The following is a 20378-nucleotide window of genomic DNA, read 5'->3' as shown; positions in this document are numbered from 1 at the left end:
TGTAATCTACCGTCCGGTCCCCCAACATTCACATCCATCCCATCCCAACACTCCCAAAACTTTTCACCCATTCCAGCATTAACTCCAAATTCTCAATTCAGAGTGTCACATCCCATCTGTCTAAATCAAGTACGGGTTAGACTCTGGTATGCCCGGCCTTGGTCTCCTTTGGTCTCCTTTCCATTGGTGGACGTATGAAACTAAAAAGCATGTTTTCAGCTTGTACCATACGATGGTGGAAAAAGCATGGGATAGATATTCCCGTTCCAAAAGGAAGAAAGTGGAAGGAATAGAGTCACTGGTCTAAAGCAAATCTGTGACACAGCAGGGCAAATGTCATAAAGTTTCAAGGCCTGAAAATAATCTTTTGTGGCTTGACCAGCCCTCTGGGCCCAGAGGCTGTCCCAGCCCCAACCTCTAGACCATCAGAAGCCCTGTTGGCCCTACCCTCTCTGTCCTCAGCCTGGGACACAATCTTACCCTCCGGGCAGCCCATTTCCTGCTTATAGAATCCTACAAGTCTGGCAGCCTTCCTTCCTCTTGTCCCATCTCTGTCCCTGCGAGGCCAAAATGGCAGCATTTCTGCCGATGTAACATTCTCACAAACCCGTCAGTCTTCATGGGTGTCAAGGAGTTCCACACCATTAGACATGAGGCTTCTCCACAGATCCTTTCTGGACAACCGTGCCTCTATTCCTAGCTTCTGCTGAGATGCTTGATCGTATCCATGGCCACAAATCTAATCGCACATTTTCCAGCACACACCCTTGGTGACCTCTGAAGAGCATGCCCTTGCAGAATAGATAGGCTGTGAATTTTCAAACTCATCATGTTCTGGTTCCTTTTTGCTAACCATTTCCTTCCTCAAATTATCTCTTTCCTCTTGCATTTTACTATAAGCAGCAAGAAAGTAGGCCATATCTTCCATATTTTGTTTGGAAACCTCAGCTAAATATTCAATGTCATGGTTCACAAGCTCTACTTTAACCCCAAAGCAGAACACACGTCAGCCAAGTTTTCTGCCACCTTACTTTTCCTCCAGTGTCCAACATGTTCATTTCTGAGTTCACACCAAAAGAACCTTTATCTTCTAACATGTATTCATTTTTGAGAGACAGAGGGCTAGCAGGGGAGGGGCAGAGAGAGAGGGAGACACAGAATCTGAAGCAGGGTCCAGGCTCTGAGCTGTCGGCATAGAGCCTGATGCAGGGCTCGAACTCACAAACTGCGAGATCATAACCTGAGCTAAAGTCAGATGCTCAACCGACTGAGCCACCCAGGCACCCCAGAAGCACCTTTTAATGTTCACACTTCTATCAACATTTTGTTCATGATGAAATAGAAATTCTCTGAGATGCCAGCTTTCTCTACTGTCCATATTTCCATATTTCTACCAAATCATTTCAAGATAACCTAGACTTTTTTTTTTTTATTACATGGCTCAAAATTCTTCCAGTCTTTCCCATTTACCCAATTCCAAAGCCACTTCCATATTTTTAGGTATTTGTCCAGTAGCACCCCACTTCCTGGCATCAAAATCTATTTGTTTCCTGGGGTTTCCATAAAATTACCATAAACTGGGTGGCTTAAAACAAGGTATTTTCTTGCAGTTCAGGAAACTAAAGGTCTGAAACCAAGGTATTAGAGGACTGGTTCCTTCTGGAGACTGAGGGAGAATTTGTTCCAGCCTATCTCCTGGCTTCTGGTGGTAGCCAGAGTCTTGGTGTCCCTTGGCTTATAGCTGCCTCATGCCAATCGCAGTCTCTGCCTCTGTGGTCCCCCGGCCTCCTGTGTGTCTCCTAACATTGCATTCTTATACGGCCACCATCACTGGATATAGGGCCCACTCTAATATAGTGTGAACTCATCTTAACTAATTACATTTATAAAGACCCTCTTTCCAAATAAGGACACATTCATAGGTTCTGGGTAGACATGAATTTTTGGAGAACACTCTTTAAACTACTATGGATTTTAATATGGTTTTGAAAGTATTTTTGGCATTGCAGACTCCATGAAAGGTCTTACGGACCCCTGGAGATCATAAACTATACTCTGGGAACCACTGAATTCATGGTTTATGTCAGTTCTACTTAATGACTTTTGGAAGTTACTCCAAACTGAGAAGAGGTAAAGTTTGCATCACTAGTTGGACTGAATAGCTTCCAAATAAAAGATACATAATTCCTGTTGGCATCAATCTATCAAAAGTAACTTCATGAATCCATCCAAAGAAGAAATGACTTCAGTGATGTTGCCTTTATGCCTCTGTTCAGATGATCACAGACTTAATGAGATTGAAAGATGCCTGCTGTACTTATTTTTTTTTAATATGAAATTTATTGTCAAATTGGTTTCCATACAACACCCAGTGCTCATCCCAAAAGGTGTCCTCCTCATCACCCACCCTCCCATCCCTCCCACCCCCCATCAACCCTTAGTTTGTTTTCAGTTTTTAAGAGTCTCTTATGGTTTGGCTCTCTCCCTCTCTGTTTTTTTTTTTTCTTCCCCTCCCCCATGGTCTTCTGTAAGTTTCTCAGGATCCACATAAGAGTGAAAACATATGGTATCTGTCTTTCTCTGTATGACTTATTTCACTTAGCATAACACTCTCCAGTTCCATCCATGTTGCTACAAAAGGCCATATTTCATTCTTCCTCATTGCCAAGTAGTATTCCATTGTGTATATAAACCACAATTTATCCATTCATCAGTTGATGGACATTTAGGCTCTTTCCATAATTTGGCTACTGTTGAAAGTGCTACTATAAACATTGGGGTACAAGTGCCCCTATGTATCGGCACTCCTATGTCCCCTGGGTAAATTCCTAGCAGTGCTATTCCTGGGTCATAGGGTAGATCTATTTTTAATTTTTTGAGGAACCTCCATACTGTTTTCCAGAGTGGCTGAACCAGTTTGCATTCCCACCAACAGTGCAAGAGGGTTCCCGTTTCTCCACATCCTTGCCAGCATCTATAATCTCCTGATTTGTTCATTTTAGCCACTCTGACTGGCGTGAGGTAGCATCTCAGTGTGGTTTTGATTTGTATTTCCCTGATGAGGAGTGACCTTGAGCATCTTTTCATGTGCCTGTTGGCCACCTGGATGTTTTCTTTAGGGAAGTGTCTATTCATGTTTTCTGCCCATTTCTTCACTGGATTGTGTTTCGGGTGTGGAGTTTGGTGAGCTCTTTATAGATTTTGGATACCAGCCCTTTGTCTGATATGTATCTTTTCCCATTCTGTTGGTTGCCTTTTAGTTTTGTTGTTTCCTTTGCAGTGCAGAAGCTTTTTATCTTCATGAGGTCCCAACAGTTCATTTTTGTTTTTAATTCCCTTTTGTTTTGGGGATGTGTCAAGAAATTGCTGCGGATGAAGTCAGAGAGGTTTCTTCCTGCTTTCTCCTCTAGGGTTTTGATGGTTTCCTGTCTCACATTCAGGTCCTTTATCCATTTTGAGTTTATTTTTGTGAATGGTGTGAGAAAGTGGTCTAGTTTCATCCTTCTGCATGTTGCTGTCCAGTTCTCCCAGCACCATTGGTTACAGAGACTGTCTTTTTTCCATCGGATATTCTTTCCTGCTTTGTCAAAGATTAGTTGGCCATACTTTTGTGGGTCTAATTCTGGGGTTTCTATTCTATTCCATTGGTCTATGTGTCTGTTTTTGTGCCAATACCATGCTGTCTTGATGATTACAGCTTTGTAGTAGAGGCTAACGTCTGGGATTGTGATGACTAATGCTTTGGTCTTCTTCTTCAAAATCACTTTGGCTATTTGGGGTCTTTTATGGTTCCATACAAATTTTAGGATTGCTTGTTCTAGCTTCGAGAAGAATGCTGGTGCAATTTTGATTGGGACTGCATTGAATGTGTACATAACTTTGGGTAGTATGGACATTTTAACAATATTTATTCTTCCAATCCATTAGCATGGAATGTTTTTCCATTTCTTTATATCTTCTTCAGTTTCCTTAATAAGCTTTCTATACTTTTCAGCATACAGATCTTTTACATCTTTGGTTATGTTTATTCCCAGATATTTTATGATTCTTTGTGCAATTGTGAATGGGATCAGTTTCTTTATTTGTCTTTCTGTTGCTTCATTATTGGTGTATAAGAATGCAACTGATTTCTGTACATTGATTTTGTATCCTGCAACTTTCCTGAATTCATGTATCAGTTCTAGCAGACTTTTGGTGGAGTCTGTTGGGTTTTCCATGTATAATATCATGTCATCTGCAAAAAGTGAAAGCTTGACTTCATCTTTGCCAATTTTGATGCCTTTGATTTGCTTTTGTTGTCTGATTGCTGATGCTAGCACTTCCAACACTATGTGAAACAACGGTGGTGAGAGTGGACATCCCTGTCATGTTCCTGATCTCAGGGGGAAAGCTCTCAATTTTTCCCCGTTGACGATGATATTTGCTGTGGGCTTTTCATAAATGGCATTTATGATGTTTAAGTATGTTCCTTCTATCCCGACTTTCTTGAGGGTTTTTATTAAGAAAGGATGCTGAATTTTGTTAAATGCTTTTTCTGCATCGATTGACAGGATCATATAGTTCTTTTCTTTTCTTTTCTTAATGTGATGTATCACATTGATTGATTTGCAAATGTTGAACCAGCCCTGCAGCCCAGGAATGAATCCCACTTGATCATGCTTTATATGCTGTTGAATCCGATTTGCTAGTATCTTATTGAGAATTTTTGCATCCATATTCATCAGGGATATTGGCCTGTAGTTCTCTTTTTTTACTGGGTCTCTGTCTGGTTTAGGAATCAAAGTAATACTGGCTTCATAGAATGAGTCTGGAAGTTTTCCTCCCCTTTCTATTTTTGGAACAGCTTGAGAAAGATAGGTATTATCTCTGCTTTAAATGTCTGGTAGAATATCCCTGGGAAGCCATCTGGTCCTGGACTCTTATTTGTTGGCAGATTTTTGGTAACTGATTCAATTTCTTCACTGGTTATGAGTCTGTTCAAGTTTTTATTTCTTCCTGAGTTTTGGAAGGGTGTGGGTGCTTAGGAATTTGTCCATTTCTTCTGGGTTATCCAGTTTGTTGGCATATAATTTTTCATAGTATTCCCTGATAATTGCTTGTATCTCTGAGGGATTGGTTGTAATAATTCCATTTTCATTCATGATTTTATCTATTTGGGTCATCTCCCTTTTCTTTTTGAGGAGCCTGGCTAGAGGTTTATCAATTTTGTTTATTTTTTTAAAAAAACCAACTCTTGGTTTCATGGATCTGCTCTTTTTTTTAGATTTTACATTGTTTATTTCTGCTCTGATCTTTATTATTTCTCTTCTTCTGCTGGGTTTAGGCTGCCTTTGCTGTTCTGCTTCTATTTCCTTTAGGTGTGCTGTTAGATTTTGTATTTGGGATTTTTCTTGTTTCTTGAGATAGGCCTGGATTGCAATGTATTTTCTTCTCAGGACTGCCTTCGCTGCATCCCAAAGTGTTTGGATTGTTGTATCTTCATTTTCATTTGTTTCCATATATTTTTAAATTTCTTCTCTAATTGCCTGGTTGACCCTTTCATTCTTTAGTAGGGTGTCCTTTAACCTCCATGCTTTTGGAGGTTTTCCAGACTTTTTCCTGTGGTTGATTTCAAGCTTCATAGCATTGTGGTCTGAAAGTGTGCATGGTATGATCTCAATTCTTGTATACTTATGAAGGGCTGTTTTGTGACCCAGTATGTGACCTTTCTTGGAGAATGTTCCATGTGCACTCGAGAAGAAAGTACATTCTGTTGCTTTGACATGCAGAGTTCTAAATATATCTGTCAAATCCATCTGATCCAATGTATCATTCAGGGCCCTTGTTTCTTTATTGATCCTGTGTCTAGATGATCCATTACTGTAAGTGGAGTATTAAAGTCCCCTGCAATTACCACATTCTTATCAATAAGGTTGCTTATGTTTATGATTGTTTTATATATTTGGGGGCTCCCGTATTCGGCACATAGACATTTATAATTGTTAGTTCTTCCTGATGGATAGACCCTGTAATGATTATATAATGCCCTTCTTCATTTCTTGTTACAGCCTTTAAAGTCTAGTTTGTCTGATAGAAGTATGGCTACTCCAGCTTTCTTTTGACTTCCAGTAGCATGATAGCTCTCCATCCCCTTTCAATCTGAAGGTGTCCTCAGGTCTAAAATGAGTCTCTTGTAGACAGTAAATAGATGGGTCTTTTTTTATCCATTCTGATACCCTATGTCTTTTGGTTGGAGCATTTAGTCCATTTACATTCAGTGTTATTATTGAAAGATACGGGTTTAGAGTCACTGTGATGTCTGTAGGTTTCATGGTTGTAGTGATGGTCTAGTACTTTTTGGTCCTTGCAACATTTCACTCACAGAATCCCCCTTGGGATCTCTTGTGAACTGGTTTAGTGGTGATGAATTCCTTCAGTTTTTGTTTGGGAAGACCTTTATCTCTTCTTCTATTGTGAAAGATAGACTTGCTGGATAAAGGATTCTCGGCTGCATATTTTTTCTGTTCATCACATTGAAGGTTTCCTGCCATTCTTTTCTGGCCTGCCAAGTTTCAGTAGATAGGTTTGCTATTACTCTTATGTGTCTACCTTTGTAAGTTATGGCCTGTTTATCCCTAGCTGCTTTCAGATTTTTCTCTTTATCCTTGTATTTTGCCAGTTTTAACTATATGTCATGCAGAAGATCGATTCAAGTTACATCTGAAGAGAGTTCTCTGTGCCTCTTGGATCAATGCCTTTTTCCTTCCCCAGATCGGGGAAGTTCTCAGCTATGATTTGTTCAAGTACACCTTCAGCCCCTTTCTCTCTCTCTTCCTCTTCTGGAATTCCTATCATACAGATATTGTTGCGTTTGATTGCATCACTTAGTTCTCTAATTCTCCCCTCATACTGCTGGATTTTTTTCTCTTTTTATCAGCTTCCTCTTTTCCCATAATTTTATCTTCTAATTCACCTATTCTCTCCTCTGCCTCTTCAATCGGAGCAGTGGTTGCCTCCACTTTATTTTGTGCCTCATTTATAGCATTTTTTAGCTCCTCATGACTATTTCTTAGTCCCTTGATCTCTGTAGCAATAGATTCTCTGCTGTCCTCTATGCTTTTTTCAAGCCCAGCAATTAATTTTATGGCTATTATTCTAAATTCTTGTTCCGTTATATTGCCTAAATCATTTTTGATCAATTCATTAACTGTCACTACTTCCTGGAGTTTCTTTTGAGGAGAGTTCTTCCATTTTTTCATTTTGGGTAGTCCCTGCAGTGGCTCCAAACTGCAGGGCACTTCCCCTGTCTGGTGTAACTTGTGTTGGTGGGCAGGGCTGCAGTCAGACCTGATGTCTGTCCCCAGCCCACCGCTGGGGCCACAGTCAGACTGGTGTGTACCTTATCTTCCCCTCTCCCAGGGGTAGGACTCACTGTGGAGTGGTGTGGCCCCTGTCTGGGCTACTTGCACACTGCCAGGTTTGTGGTGCTGCTTTGATGGGATCTGGCATATTAGCTGGGGTGGATCCACAAGGTGCACAGGGGCGGGAAGGGCAGGCTTAGCTCACTTTGCCTTCGGTGGTCCCCTGAGGGATGGGCCCTGTGGCACTGGGAGGGAGGCCGACCTGTCGGAGGGATGGATCCACAGAAGCACAGCGTTGGGCATTTGCATGGTGCAAGCAAGTTCGGTGACAGGAACTAGTTCCCTTTGGAATTTTGGCTGGGGGATGGGAGAAGGAGATGGCACTTGCCAGCACCTTTGTTCCCCCCACCAAGCTGAGCTCTGTGTTCCAGGGCTTAACAACCCTCCCTCCCGGCGTCCTCTTGCCCTCCCCGCTCTCGGGAGCAGAACTGTTGACTTTTAACATTCCAGATGTTAAGTTCTGCTGGCTGTCAGAACTCACGCAGTCCAGCCCCTCCGCTTTTGCAAGCCAGACTCGGGGGCTCTGCCTTGCCGGGTGGGCTAGCTGCCCCTCCATCGCCCCGGCTCCCTCCCGCCAGACCGTGTAGCACGCACCGCCTCTCAGCCCTTCCTACTCTCTTCCGTGGGCCTCTTGTCTATGCTTGGCTCCAGAGAGTCCGTTCTGCTGGTCTTCTGGCGGTTTTCTGGGTTATTTAGGCAGATGTGGCTGGAATCTATGTGATCAGCAGGACAAGGTAAGCCCAGCATCTTCCTACACCGCCATCTTCCCCTATTCTTTCATCTTAAAGGCAAACATCTAGTCTATAGATTCTCTGTAATATTGCCCAGAGCTACCAGATAACATGTTAGTCTATTTCCTTCCCATCCCTCCTATGTGTGTGTACTGGAATCATTCTGTAGTTTTAGATCTTGTGTGTTTCCCACAGTAACAGCACCATGTGTTTATTTTGAGCCAGTAAGCACTTCTATGAGGGTAGACACTAATGTGCCTATTTTATAGATGAGTAACCACGTTAAGTAATTTGCTCTACAGAAGCCGTATTAGTTACCTATTGCTACAAAACAAATCACCCTAAAATGTAGTGGCTTAAAACAACAGACACTTAAGATCTCCTCGCCTCTGTGGTTCCAGAATCCAGGCAGAACTCGGTTGGATACTCTGGCTCAACTAGGGACGAATCTGCTTTTAGCCCACACAGGCAGTCATTGGCAGGAGGCAGCTCCTTGCCATGTGGGCCTCTCCTTAGGGAACCCCACAGCAGGCAGCCTGGTTCATCAGAAGAAGAAGAGCCTGAGAGTGTGAGCAAGGTGGAATTCAGTGTCTTATACCCCAATCTTGGAAGAGACAGGCCACTACATTTGCTGTAGTCTGTTCTTCAGAAGTCAGTCAGCCAGGTCCCAACCACTCCCACCGGGAAGGGATTACACGGGGGCAGCTGGCACTAGGCCTGACAAGATCGGACGAGGTGTGTGCTCTGTCCTAAAATCACATGAGTGCTGCTCGAGCCCACAACATCTCAGAAATAAAGTGACGGGGCTTAGAATATAAGATGATGTTTCTCGTGAGAACCTCAGTCTCATCTCAAAACTCAGGATCTTATATCATGAGGAAAAGGGGCGGACTGTGGATAGTGTATGGAGGCCGGGCGGCTTCCTGAGTTCGTGCCTGGCATGGACAGGCTACACAGAGCGGGCTCATCGATTATGTGGATAAGTGAGCAGAACCCTAGATACAGTCATGTCCTCAGTGAGACACCACTGCCTCCTTGCGCTGTCCCATATCATCTGCCAGATTTATAGATTTCTTTGGGAGAGTTATGACTTAGGACACTCGCACTGAGAAACCATTTAATACCCGGTACACCAAGTACCTAACTTCCAGCCAGAAAATCTGAAAATGGTTAAGCAAATCTTCTTAAACAAAGACATATATAAATAATACAAGCTTAGATGTTATACTAATAAATCATTCATGAGGCTTTTCTTTATGGCATCACCAGCTTCTACAGGTAACACTGCATGATTTGCAAGGGATATTATTCATAAAATGGTTCCTGTACTAAGGATTATATGTAGCCAATGGCTGGCGAAGCCATTATATGCTGACTAAATGACTAGGAATTGGCTTGGCTTAAAATTTACTTTTTAACTCACTGGTTAACCTCAAACCTTTAGGAGTAAGGAGTTTCAAGTATTTTGATTAAAAGTTGGAACTCAGTTACTTCCTGCACACATCACTTCATTTGCCATAAGCCCTCCTTCTCTTTGATGTGTGTAACCCTTTCCACACAGAAACACCTTTAAATCCCCTACTACTGTTAATCTTAAGTGATGGTAGAGAAATGGGAAAGCAACACTTCTAAAACACAAGGAGAGTACCCTCCTGACTTGCTTTGGTTTGGAACCATCAAAAATGTTAATGGGAGATGCTGCAGCTATTTGGGGATGAACGCTTCCAACAAGCACAGACGTGATGTGGATCCAGCCTTTGCTCACTCAAGAACTAAGACACCTTTCAGTAAGTACACTAACTCCTCTCTCTAGTGGCAGGAACAGCCACCTAAAGAAAAGTCTGCTGCTTCAGACTAAAATCCACCATGCGATCTCTTCTCTTACCTTTTTGTAGTTAAGCCTCAGGAACTCTATGCCAAAAGAATCTTTCTTCACTCCTATTCTGCCCAGTGAATAACCCCACTATATTCCTTACTTTGCTTCCGTGACTGTGTTATGTGTAGGAACAGTATTGGACTTGTGGGGACCTCGGAGAATGACACCACAAGGACTACAGCTCTGAGACTGTCAAGAAAATGGTGGCACCACAACACAGCACCAATGAAATGGACATATTCACAGAAGGACACCACCCACTGAAACTGACTCAAGAAGACAGAAGACGACAGCAGTGGAGTAGGAGAACCCTGGGCTTATCTTGTCCGACAAACAACAACTAGATAATTATAAAATCACCCTAAATACCCCAGAAATCAATTGACAGACTAAACTCCACAACTAAAGGCAGAGAAGAGGCCACCTTGAAGAAGGTAGTAAGTGTGGAGATGTGTTTTAGGGAAGAAATGGGTGCTGTGGAGGCAAGGGAGCTGTGGTCACAGAGAACAGCATTTATATATATACGTACGTATATATGTATGTATATATATGACAGAGGGGAATAGCAGCCAGGGGAAGCAGAAGGAGAATGTTTCCCTAAAGCCATTTTCTTGGAAAATGAGAAAGGCTGCAACCAGCGGGCTTAGAGCCTGGTTTTAAAGGTCAGCAGCGGCTTGGCTGGGAGAGAGCCCAGGGGGCACTGTGCTGCTCCTGAAGAGAAAGCAGACAGACAACCCAGGGGGAAATGGTGTGGAAACATCAGAAGAACGCCTGGGGCACAGAGAGGGAATATTATTCACTCTTCTCCACAGCATCCCTGAGAGGCAACCATAGACACCTCTCTGGGAACAAAGTTGCTGGCAGGCACCATTTCCCTCCCCTGCCCCTCAGCATAAACACAAAGCCACCCTGAGGGAAGCAGCTCAGTGTTGACACTGGCTGCCTAATTTGCTTACTCCAAGCCCCACACACCTCTCCGCTCTGGCAGGACTGCTCTTCTCAGTCAAGCCTGCCTCAGTCCCAGCAAGGCGGGCCCCTAGCCTACAAGACAAGCACAAATCCCTGTCCACACATCACCAAGTCATATTATAATTAAATTAAATTTGCAAACATAACGATAAAGAAAAACCTTAAAAGCAACAAGACAAAAGAAGTCCCTCACTTACAAGGGAAAACCTATATGGCTAGCTGGGGATTTCTCAACAGAAATTTGACAAGCCAGAAGGGAGTGGTAGGATATATTCAAAGTGCTGAGTGGGAAAAATCTGCAGCCAAGAATACTCTATCCAGCAAGGCTATCATTCAGAATAAAAGGAGTGACAGTTTTCTAGACAAAAATGAAATTCATGACCACTAACCCAGCACTGCAAGAAATATCAAAGGGGACTCTGACTACAAAGGAAACCAAAAGCGAAAAGAAGAAAAGGATCAAAGAAAATCTTCAGAAACGAGAAAAAATAAAGTGGCAATAAATACACGTCTATCAATAACTGCTTTGAATGTAAATGGACTAAATGCTCCAATCAAAAGACATGGGGACCCTTCTATATGCTGCCTACAAGAGACTCATTTTAGACCTAAAGACACCTACAGATAGAAGTGGGGGGATGGTGAAACATCTATCATGCAAACGGATGTCAAAAGAAAGCCAGAGTAGCAGTACTTCTATTGGACAAACTAGACTTTAAAACAAAGACTTTATAAAGAGACAAGAGTGTTATATAATCATTAAGGGGACAAACCACCAAGAAGATATAACAATTGTTCAGTATTTATACACCCAACTCGGAAGTACCCAGATATATATAAAACAATCAATAACAAACATAAACGAACTATACACAACAACACATTAATAGTAGGGCACTTTAATACCCCACTTACACCAAGGGACAGATCACCTAAACAGAAAATCAACAAGGAAACAATGGCTTTGAATGACACGCTTGACCAGATGGGCCTAATGGATGTATTTACAACATCCTACCCTAAAACAATAGAATACATATTTTTTCAAGTGCACATGGAACATTCTCCAGAACAGATCACATATTAGGTCACAAAACAGGCGTCAACAAATACAAAAAGATTGAGATCATACCATGCATATTTCAGACCACAGCACTATGAAACTTGAAGTCAACCACAAGAAAAAATTTGGAAAGACCACAAATACACAAAAACTAAACAACATGTTACTAAACAATGAATGGATCAACCAGGAAATCAAAGAAGAAAAAAAAAATACATGGAAACAAATGAAAATGAAAACATAGCAGTCCAAAACCTTTGTTTGGGATGCAGCAAAAGCAGTTACAAGAGGGAAGTTTAAAGCTATACAAGCCTATCTCAAGAAGCAAGAAACATCTCAAATAAATGACCTAACATTATACCTAAAGGAGCTAGAAAAGGAACAAATGAAGCCTAAAGCCAGCAGAAGAAGGGAAATAATATAAATTATCTTATTTAGAAACTAAAAAAAAACCAAAACAAACAAAAACAACCCCAATAAAACAGATTGGTGAAACCAGGAGATGGTTCTTGGGAAAAACATCAGTTAAATTGATAAACCTCTAGCCAGACTTATCAAGAAAAAGGACTCAAATAAATAAAATCACAAACGAGAGATGAGAATAACCAACACCACAGAAGTACAATTATAAGAGAATATTATGAGAACTATATGCCAACAAATTGAACAACCTGGAAGAAATGGATAAATTCCTAGAAACATGAACTACCAAAATTGAAACAAAAAGAAAACGAACATACCAATAACCAGCATAGAACTGATCAGTAATAAAACAAAGTCCCAACAAACAAAAGTCCAGGGCCAGATGGCTTCACAGGGGAATTCTATGAAATATTTAAAGAAGAGTTCATGCCTATCCTTCTCAAACTGTTTGAAAAAACAGAAAAGGAAAGAAAACTTCCAAATTCATTTTATGAAGCCAGCATTATCCTTATACCAAAACCAGATAAAGACTCTACTAAAAAAGAGAACTATAGGCCAATATTCTGATGAACATGGATGCAAAAATTCTCAATAAAACACCAGCAAACCAAATCCAACAGTAACATATTCACTATGATCAAGTGGGATTTATTTCTGGGCTGCAAGGGTGGTTCAATATTCACAAATCAATCATCATGATACACCACATTAATAAAAGAAAGATAAGAACCATATGATCCTCTCAATAGATGCAGAAAAAGCATTTGACAAAGTACAACATCCATTCATGATAAAAACCCTCAACAAAGTAAGTTTAGAGGGAACATATTTCAACATAATAAAGACCATATATGAAACACCCATAGCTAATATCATCCTCAACGAGTAAAACTGAGAGCTTTTCCTCTACAGAACAAGACAGGGATGTCCACTCTCACCACAGTTATTTAATACAGCACTGGGAGTCCTAGCCTCAGCAATCAGACAACAAAAAGAAATAAAAGGCATTCAAATTGGCAAGGAAGAAGTCAAACTTTCACTATGTGCAGATGACATAATACTGTATGTAGAAAACCTGAAAGGCTCCACCAAAAAACTGCTAGAACTGACACATTAATTCAGTAAAGTCACAGGATACAAAATCAACATACAGAACCTGTTGCATTTCTACATACCAATAATGAAGCAGCAGAAAGAGAAATTAAGAAAACATTCCCATTTACAACTGCACCAAAAACATAAGATACCTAGGAATAAACCTACCCAAAGGGGTAAAAGACCAATACTCAGAAAACTATAAAACACTGATGAAAAGAAATTGAAGATGACACAAGGAAATGGAAAAACATTCCAGGCTCATGAGTTAGAAGAACAAATAATGTTAAAATGTCTATATTACACAAAGCAATCTACACATTTAATGCAACCTCTATCAAAATACCACCAGAAGTTTTCACATGGCTAGAAGAAACAATCCGAAAATTTGTATGGAACCACAAAAGATCCTGAATAGCCAAAGCAATCTTGAAAACGCAAAGCAAAGCTGGAGGCATCACAGTTCCAGACTTCAAGTTATATTACAAAGCTGAAGTGAGCCAAAGAGTACGGCACTGCCACAAAAACAGACATGCAGACCAATGAAACAGAACAGAAAACCCAGAAATGAACCCACAACTATATGGTCAACTAATGTTCAACAAAGCAGGAAAAGCATATCCAATGGGAAAAAGACAGCCTCTTCAACAAATGGTGTTGGGAAAACTGGACAGCAATGTGCAAAACAATGAAACTGGACCACTTTCTTACACCAAACACAAAAATCAATTCAAAATGGATGAAAGACCTACATGTGAGACCTGAAACCATAAAATTCTGAGAGAACACAGTAACCTTTTTGACATCGAGCATAGCCAACTTCTTTCTAGGTATGTCTTCTGAGGCAAGGGAAACAAGAGCAAAAATAAATTATTGGGACCTCATCAAAATAAAAAGCTTCTGCACAGCGAAGGACACAATCAACAAAACTAAAAGAAAGCCTGCTCAAGGGGAGAAGATATTTGCAAATGACATATCTGATAAAGGGTTAGTATCCAAAATCTATAAAGAACTTACCCAACTCAACACACACAAAAAACAAATAATCCAATTTAAAAATGAGAAGACATGAACAGACCTTTTTCCAAAGATGACATCCAGATGGCCAACAGACATACAAAAAGATGTTCAACATCACTCGTCATCAGGGAAATACCAATCAAAACTACAAAGAAAGATCACGTCACACCTATCAGAATGGCTAAAATCAACAACACAAGAAACCACAGGTGCTGGTGAGGATGTAGAGAAAGGGGAACCCTCTTGCACTGTTGGTGGGAATGCAAACTGGTGCAGCTGCTCTGGAAAACAGTGTGGAGTTTCCTCAAAAAATTAAAGTTAGAATTAACCTATGATCCAGCAATTGCACTATGAGGCGTTTTACCCAAAGAATACAAAAGTACTAATTCAAAGGGATAATGCATCTCAGTGTTTATAGCACCAAAACCTTTAATAGTCAAATTATGGAAGCAGCCCAAGTGTCCATCTGTTGATGAAGGGATAAAGATGTGGTACATACATACGATGGGATATTACTCAGCCACGAAACAGAATGAAATTTTGCCATTTGCAATGACATAGATGGAGCGAGAGAGTATTATTATACTATGAAAAATAAGTCAGAGAAAGACAATTATGATTTCACTCATACCTGGAATTTAAGAAACAAAACAAATGAACAAACTGAGAAAAAGAGAGAAGCAAACTAAGAAAGAGACTTAACTGTAGAGAACAAACTGATGGTTACCAGAAGGAGGCGGTGGGGGGAGATGGGTTAAATAGGCAACGGGGATTAAGGAGTGCACTTGTGATGAGCATTGCATGTTGTATGAAAGTGCTGAATCACTATACTGGACATGTGACTCTAATGTTACACTGTATGTTAACTAAGGAGAATTTAAATAAATCTTAAAGACGAAAAAAAAAAAAACACAAATCCAAACAGAACTGTAACAAGGTTGGATTAGTGCCTTAAAAACTTCCCACAAAGTCAGGCCCAAAGGAATGTATCCATTTCTTTTCCTAAAATATTCTCATCTCCCCAAATCCTTACCGTGTACATATATATGTATATGGTATTAATCACCCAAAAGCCCAGTAAGACATCTCAGCTTAACTACACTTTAATTAGAAACAAGTAGAAAAGATTAGCAATTAGATATTTTTACATACAGTTATAACCTCCTGCAGGAGGTTGAGCTTAAGGAGGCTGTTTTAGATCATTTTTATGGTCCTTTTCAGCTAAGTCCATGACTCTGCACTTATGGGGAGAGGGCAATCAATTGTGCACTTGACGGTCTCTGCAGGAGATAAAACGTAATACAAAGAGTAACATATCAACAAATCTTCTGTTATCACAGAAATAAGAAAAACTTTTGAAATGTTCATTTTAGCTCTAGTGAAATAACTAGTAAAAAACAAACAAAAAGTTCGTTGTTCCCTGACAGAATATGATAGGAATACCTCCTGCAGGGCTCAACCTCTGAGGGCACAGAAAGATTTTGAACTCTGAGGCCTTATGTCCAAGACATGGGGCCCATAATCTCACATTGGGATCTCCTCAGGCAAAGCTGGGAACCACATCCTGACATCTTCTGTAACACAGTAAGCTCTGGTCTTTGGTAATTTTTAAGTTGACAGCTTAGAAGTCCTTTTAAATAAAAAGAAAAGGGTACCGCATTTCAATTTTAAGTATATGTTAAAATTAGCTTCTCCCTCTTTTTCCTCTTCCTCTTCTTTTCTTCCAAGTGGCTGGTAGCATCAGCAAAAAACATAACTTCACTTTTTGCCTCGCATTCCCTCTTGAGATATTCAAGACCTGCCATATTGAAGCCAATAACATCCTGGGGAGGGATAGAAGAAAGGTGAGATGAACATTCTCTCACTTGAGTTCAATCGCAGCAGCATGTGCAAGTCAGGAGAACCAATGCTTCAGGTGTTCTTGGGCATCCCTCCTTGTCTAAGGTCTTTCTCGTTTTGTTTTCTTCTCTCTATTCTTTATCCAATACAGTGGAAATCTTACCTCAATACAGATATATGTCTGGTCAATATCACCAAAGACAAGGCACAGCTCACTGTGCTACTTCAAAGTCACACACACACTAGGATTTCCCCCTCATTACTGCATTACTACAGGGACACCTACCCGGACTTGGCTGACTTTTGAAATAGTTGTTTCCTTTAATTTTTCAATGACTGGCACAAGCATTTGGTTACTAGTGATCTGCCCAAAGTGAATCCTAATAGAAAAACAAAACAGTCACGTTACAAAGAGAGGTAGTGCTCCGCTCATCCTTTCTAGAAAAGCAAACAGATAAAGCAAAAAAAAAAAAAAAAAAAAAAGCAAAAAAAGGATTAATTTTACCATATCATGGCAGTATAAAAAATGGCTGAAGATGTTTCCTCTCTACTACTCGCTTTTATCTGATGTCAATTTTAACATACTATCCTAAAAGTTATGACACATTCAACTTGTTTGCAAAGCTGGCCCTTTTCCCTGCCATCTACCATGAGGCCGCAGACTTTGACAACGGTATTCTAGGAAAGCTCAGAGAGGAATGAGCGTGCTAAGAAATGCTAACTCAACAAAGGTTTGTTAACATTCCTAGGGAAGCCACAGCAGAAAAGAAGATAGTCACTGACGAGAGAGTCAAACTCTGACTTACGTACCAAGATGACCTACAATGAATTCATGTTCTCGATGCGTAACTCACACTCATGTGTGACCTGTCACAGCTACTTGTAAGGCACTAGCCATCTCCAACCCTCTGATATGCTGGAAATATTCCTAGTGTTTCCCTTAAGATCAGAAACCCCGATTTAGTACTTATGCCAAGCAGTAAGAAATTATTAGCAACATCGTTGAGTGCCAACTTGAGGCCTCATCACTTGCCTCAAATTATAAATATGGCAAGAGACTAACATAAACATATCCCTGTTCTTCTATTGCTACTATCTTGATGGAATAAAAGGAACACAGGATTAAGAGTCATGAAAATAGGTCAATTCAAATACGAATTCTCTAAATATATCTCTTTGTTGGTTTTTTAACTCTTTGGTATTGGCTGATGAGTTTGTATCTTGTCTTCCTAATAGCGTTTCAAGGAGTATTGGATCTGTCTCTATTCCCGGTCTCTGCTGTAACGGCTGGAGACTGAGGGGGCAGAGATACAAGAGTACACTCTTAAACTACTACAAACACACTCTTCTCAATTACACATTAAGAGCAATTCTACATATTTAAGAATAGTCTAATAAACATATTTCCATTGTTTCTTACTTCCCTCTGGATATGCCCTGATGTTTCCATTTGTTTCTAGAGACCCAGGAAAATAAAGGCACTATTCCAGACGATGCTGTTAGGAGGACAAAACCAAATCCTTTTGCTTACACTAAACAGTTAAACAGACACAACGAATGAGGCCAACTGGCCACTCGGTACTGGGCTCTCAGCAAACAGACCAGAACCAGAGCTACTGCAGCCTGGAGGCTTATGCCTACTAAGCATCCCTGAGCAGTGCTCCGCCTCATTACTTAAAGAGATGGGCCACCATGACCCTTGTTTAAGGACAAGACTGATTCCACAGCATAAGAAATAACTTATGTCACACAGCAGTGAAATCCTGTAACCATCTCTGAGTCTCAAACATTGGGGTTCCTAATTCCAGTGTGGACACCATCGGCTAAAGTAGCACCGGGGCGGTCAGGCCGAGTAGACACGGTACTCTTTGGAAAGCAGGTTACCTGAGCAGAAAGAAGAGGCACCTGCACAGAAGTTCAATATCAGAGCCCAGCTGGATGAATTCGTTAAAGAGCTTCAGGACGTCTGGGACGTAAGAGAAAGGCAGCACAAGCAGAGACTCTTCCAGCTCGCTGAAGACAAAGAGAATAAACACCAAAAATGCCACATTTCTTAACCTGCTCAATTTTAAAACTTCTACTGATTTTTCTATGATTTTATGTTTGAATAGATCTTACCCATTCAGAGTTAAATTTAATATTCGTTTATATTCTGGATGGTTCCCTCTTTTCCATGTTTTGTTTTTTACATTTAATATTTTAATCTATTTGATGCATTCTGGTCCATGACACGATAGGAGAATCCAACTGTTTTTCCAGATTAACTAGTTTCTCCAAAGTCTTTTGTTGAATGTTCCGCCTTTACATTATGATACTTCTTTTACCATGTATTGAATCTTTACATTTTAGACTCTCTTTCAGGGCTTTCAAGTTGGTCCTCATGACTGACTGATTCTGACAACAATCCTGTAGTATCTTAGTTCTGCTAATTTTATAGCTTTTTAATCCAGGAGAATCTAACTCTCTCTTGCTATTCTTCTTGTTTGTTTTACTTTTTTTGAACTAGCTCTAATATCATTTCATCAATTCCAATTCCAAATCTCAAGAGGACTTCAACTAGAGTCACCAACCTGTAAATTAGTTTTTTTAAAAAAACAAGTAAATCTTTAGAACACTGAATCTTCCCTTCTAGGAATGTGTAACACTTCCATTCATTTAAATTTTCTTTTACGTTTCTCGAGTGAAGTTTCGTCATTATCCTCAGGTCTGTTTACTTCTTGTTGTAAGGGACAGATTCAGATATTGAGAATTGTTATGACCTATCAGTAGGTCAAACTCATAAATAAAACCCAAAGGTAAATCACAAACAAGAAACATGATCCTAAAAATACAGAACAAGAGATATAAAGAATTTTTAGAAACCAATGAGAAATTACTGAAGAGTACAAGAAAGGGAAACTAAAAATTCACAGGAAAAAAAGACAAAAGGCCAACAAATTCATTAATAATTGAAAGAAATTAATATAATACAATACTACCTTTTGCCTCTGAAACTGGCAAAGAATTTTTCAAAGCCTGGTAAAAAGTCATTACAAGCATTCTGGAAAGTAATTCCGCAACACAGACCTTTACGGAGCTCATGCCCATTGATCAGTTATTGTTATGCTAGGATTCTTATCTTAAAAAACAACAACGAAGATTTCTATGTAAAGGTGTTCACAGAAGCACTACTGCTAACAGCAAAAATCAGAAGCAAATCCAATAGTAATTATCCATGCAATGAGTGTTTTGATATAACGCAACGAATTTATTTTTGAAGAATATTGGTAACATGAGCAAACGCTCAGGAAATATTCTGTGAAAAAGGACAGGATACAACATTATATACAGCAGGATTCCAATAAAAATAAGCCATCGGAAACACACAATCAGAAAAGGTTACCAGTTGGTACTTGTGACTGATGATAGATGCTTTCATTACCCCCAATGTGCAGTAGCACTACCCTTCGTTTGTCCCTAAAATTTCCCTTCATAGTTTAGGAGGAGCCTCCTGGCTCTGCCTCAAAAAGAGCCTTATAATGTATTATTTTCCATCAAAATGCTGACATAGTTCAACTTATATGGAAAATAACCCTCAGTTATAACTCCTGTTTATCTCATGGTCAGACAGGCAGTCAGTAAATGTCAGCTGACAAATTGTAACCGTACACTGGGACTCACCTCGACTTGATTCCTTTAAAAATCTCCAACACATAAGCTGAAGGCTGTAAAGGAAGCACAGCAGCCTTAGTGATACCCTGGGTTGGTTTCTACGGAGGCTCCCTCATTCCTATCTCCTAAACACCAGGGATCCCGCTCACATGACAAACGGGGCTCTAAGAGGGCAATGCATGTGCGGGCTTAGAGTCTGTCACATTTGGGTTCGCAGTCCAGCTCTGCCAGTCCCCAACTGTGTTACCTTCTATCTGTGAGTCAGGCCAGTTTCCTAGCAGTAAAATGAGGCTGCCCTGACTCACAGGATG

At 40.4% G+C, this 20378-nt stretch overlaps 2 protein-coding genes across 4 annotated transcripts in view; one reads left to right on the top strand and one right to left on the bottom strand.

The window, feature by feature from the left end:
* Nucleotides 1-20378, top strand: part of SPAG17 (sperm associated antigen 17) — a 236047-nt gene that overhangs the window by 214256 nt on the left and 1413 nt on the right. The window lies entirely within an intron of this gene.
* WDR3 (WD repeat domain 3) overlaps nucleotides 15665-20378 on the bottom strand; it is a 31232-nt gene continuing 26518 nt past the window's right edge. For 2 of the 3 annotated variants that reach the window (XM_086717944.1, XM_025932194.2), the window contains exons 24-27: nucleotides 20077-20120; nucleotides 18301-18429; nucleotides 16703-16796; nucleotides 15665-16400 (exon numbers count right to left, since the gene is read on the bottom strand). In XM_086717944.1, the coding sequence (XP_086574070.1) occupies nucleotides 16245-16400; nucleotides 16703-16796; nucleotides 18301-18429; nucleotides 20077-20120 (423 nt within the window). In that variant the 3' untranslated portion in view covers nucleotides 15665-16244. The remainder of the gene's footprint in view (nucleotides 16401-16702; nucleotides 16797-18300; nucleotides 18430-20076; nucleotides 20121-20378) is intronic. The other variant, XM_086717946.1, reaches the window with a different exon arrangement.

Source organism: Puma concolor, chromosome C1 (assembly GCF_028749965.1).
Source record: "Puma concolor isolate L17-30 chromosome C1, mPumCon1.1.hap2, whole genome shotgun sequence".
Classification (NCBI taxonomy): domain Eukaryota; kingdom Metazoa; phylum Chordata; class Mammalia; order Carnivora; family Felidae; genus Puma; species Puma concolor.
The sequence above is the reverse complement of the archived record's forward strand: the minus strand, read 5'-3'. Positions and strand labels throughout refer to the sequence as shown.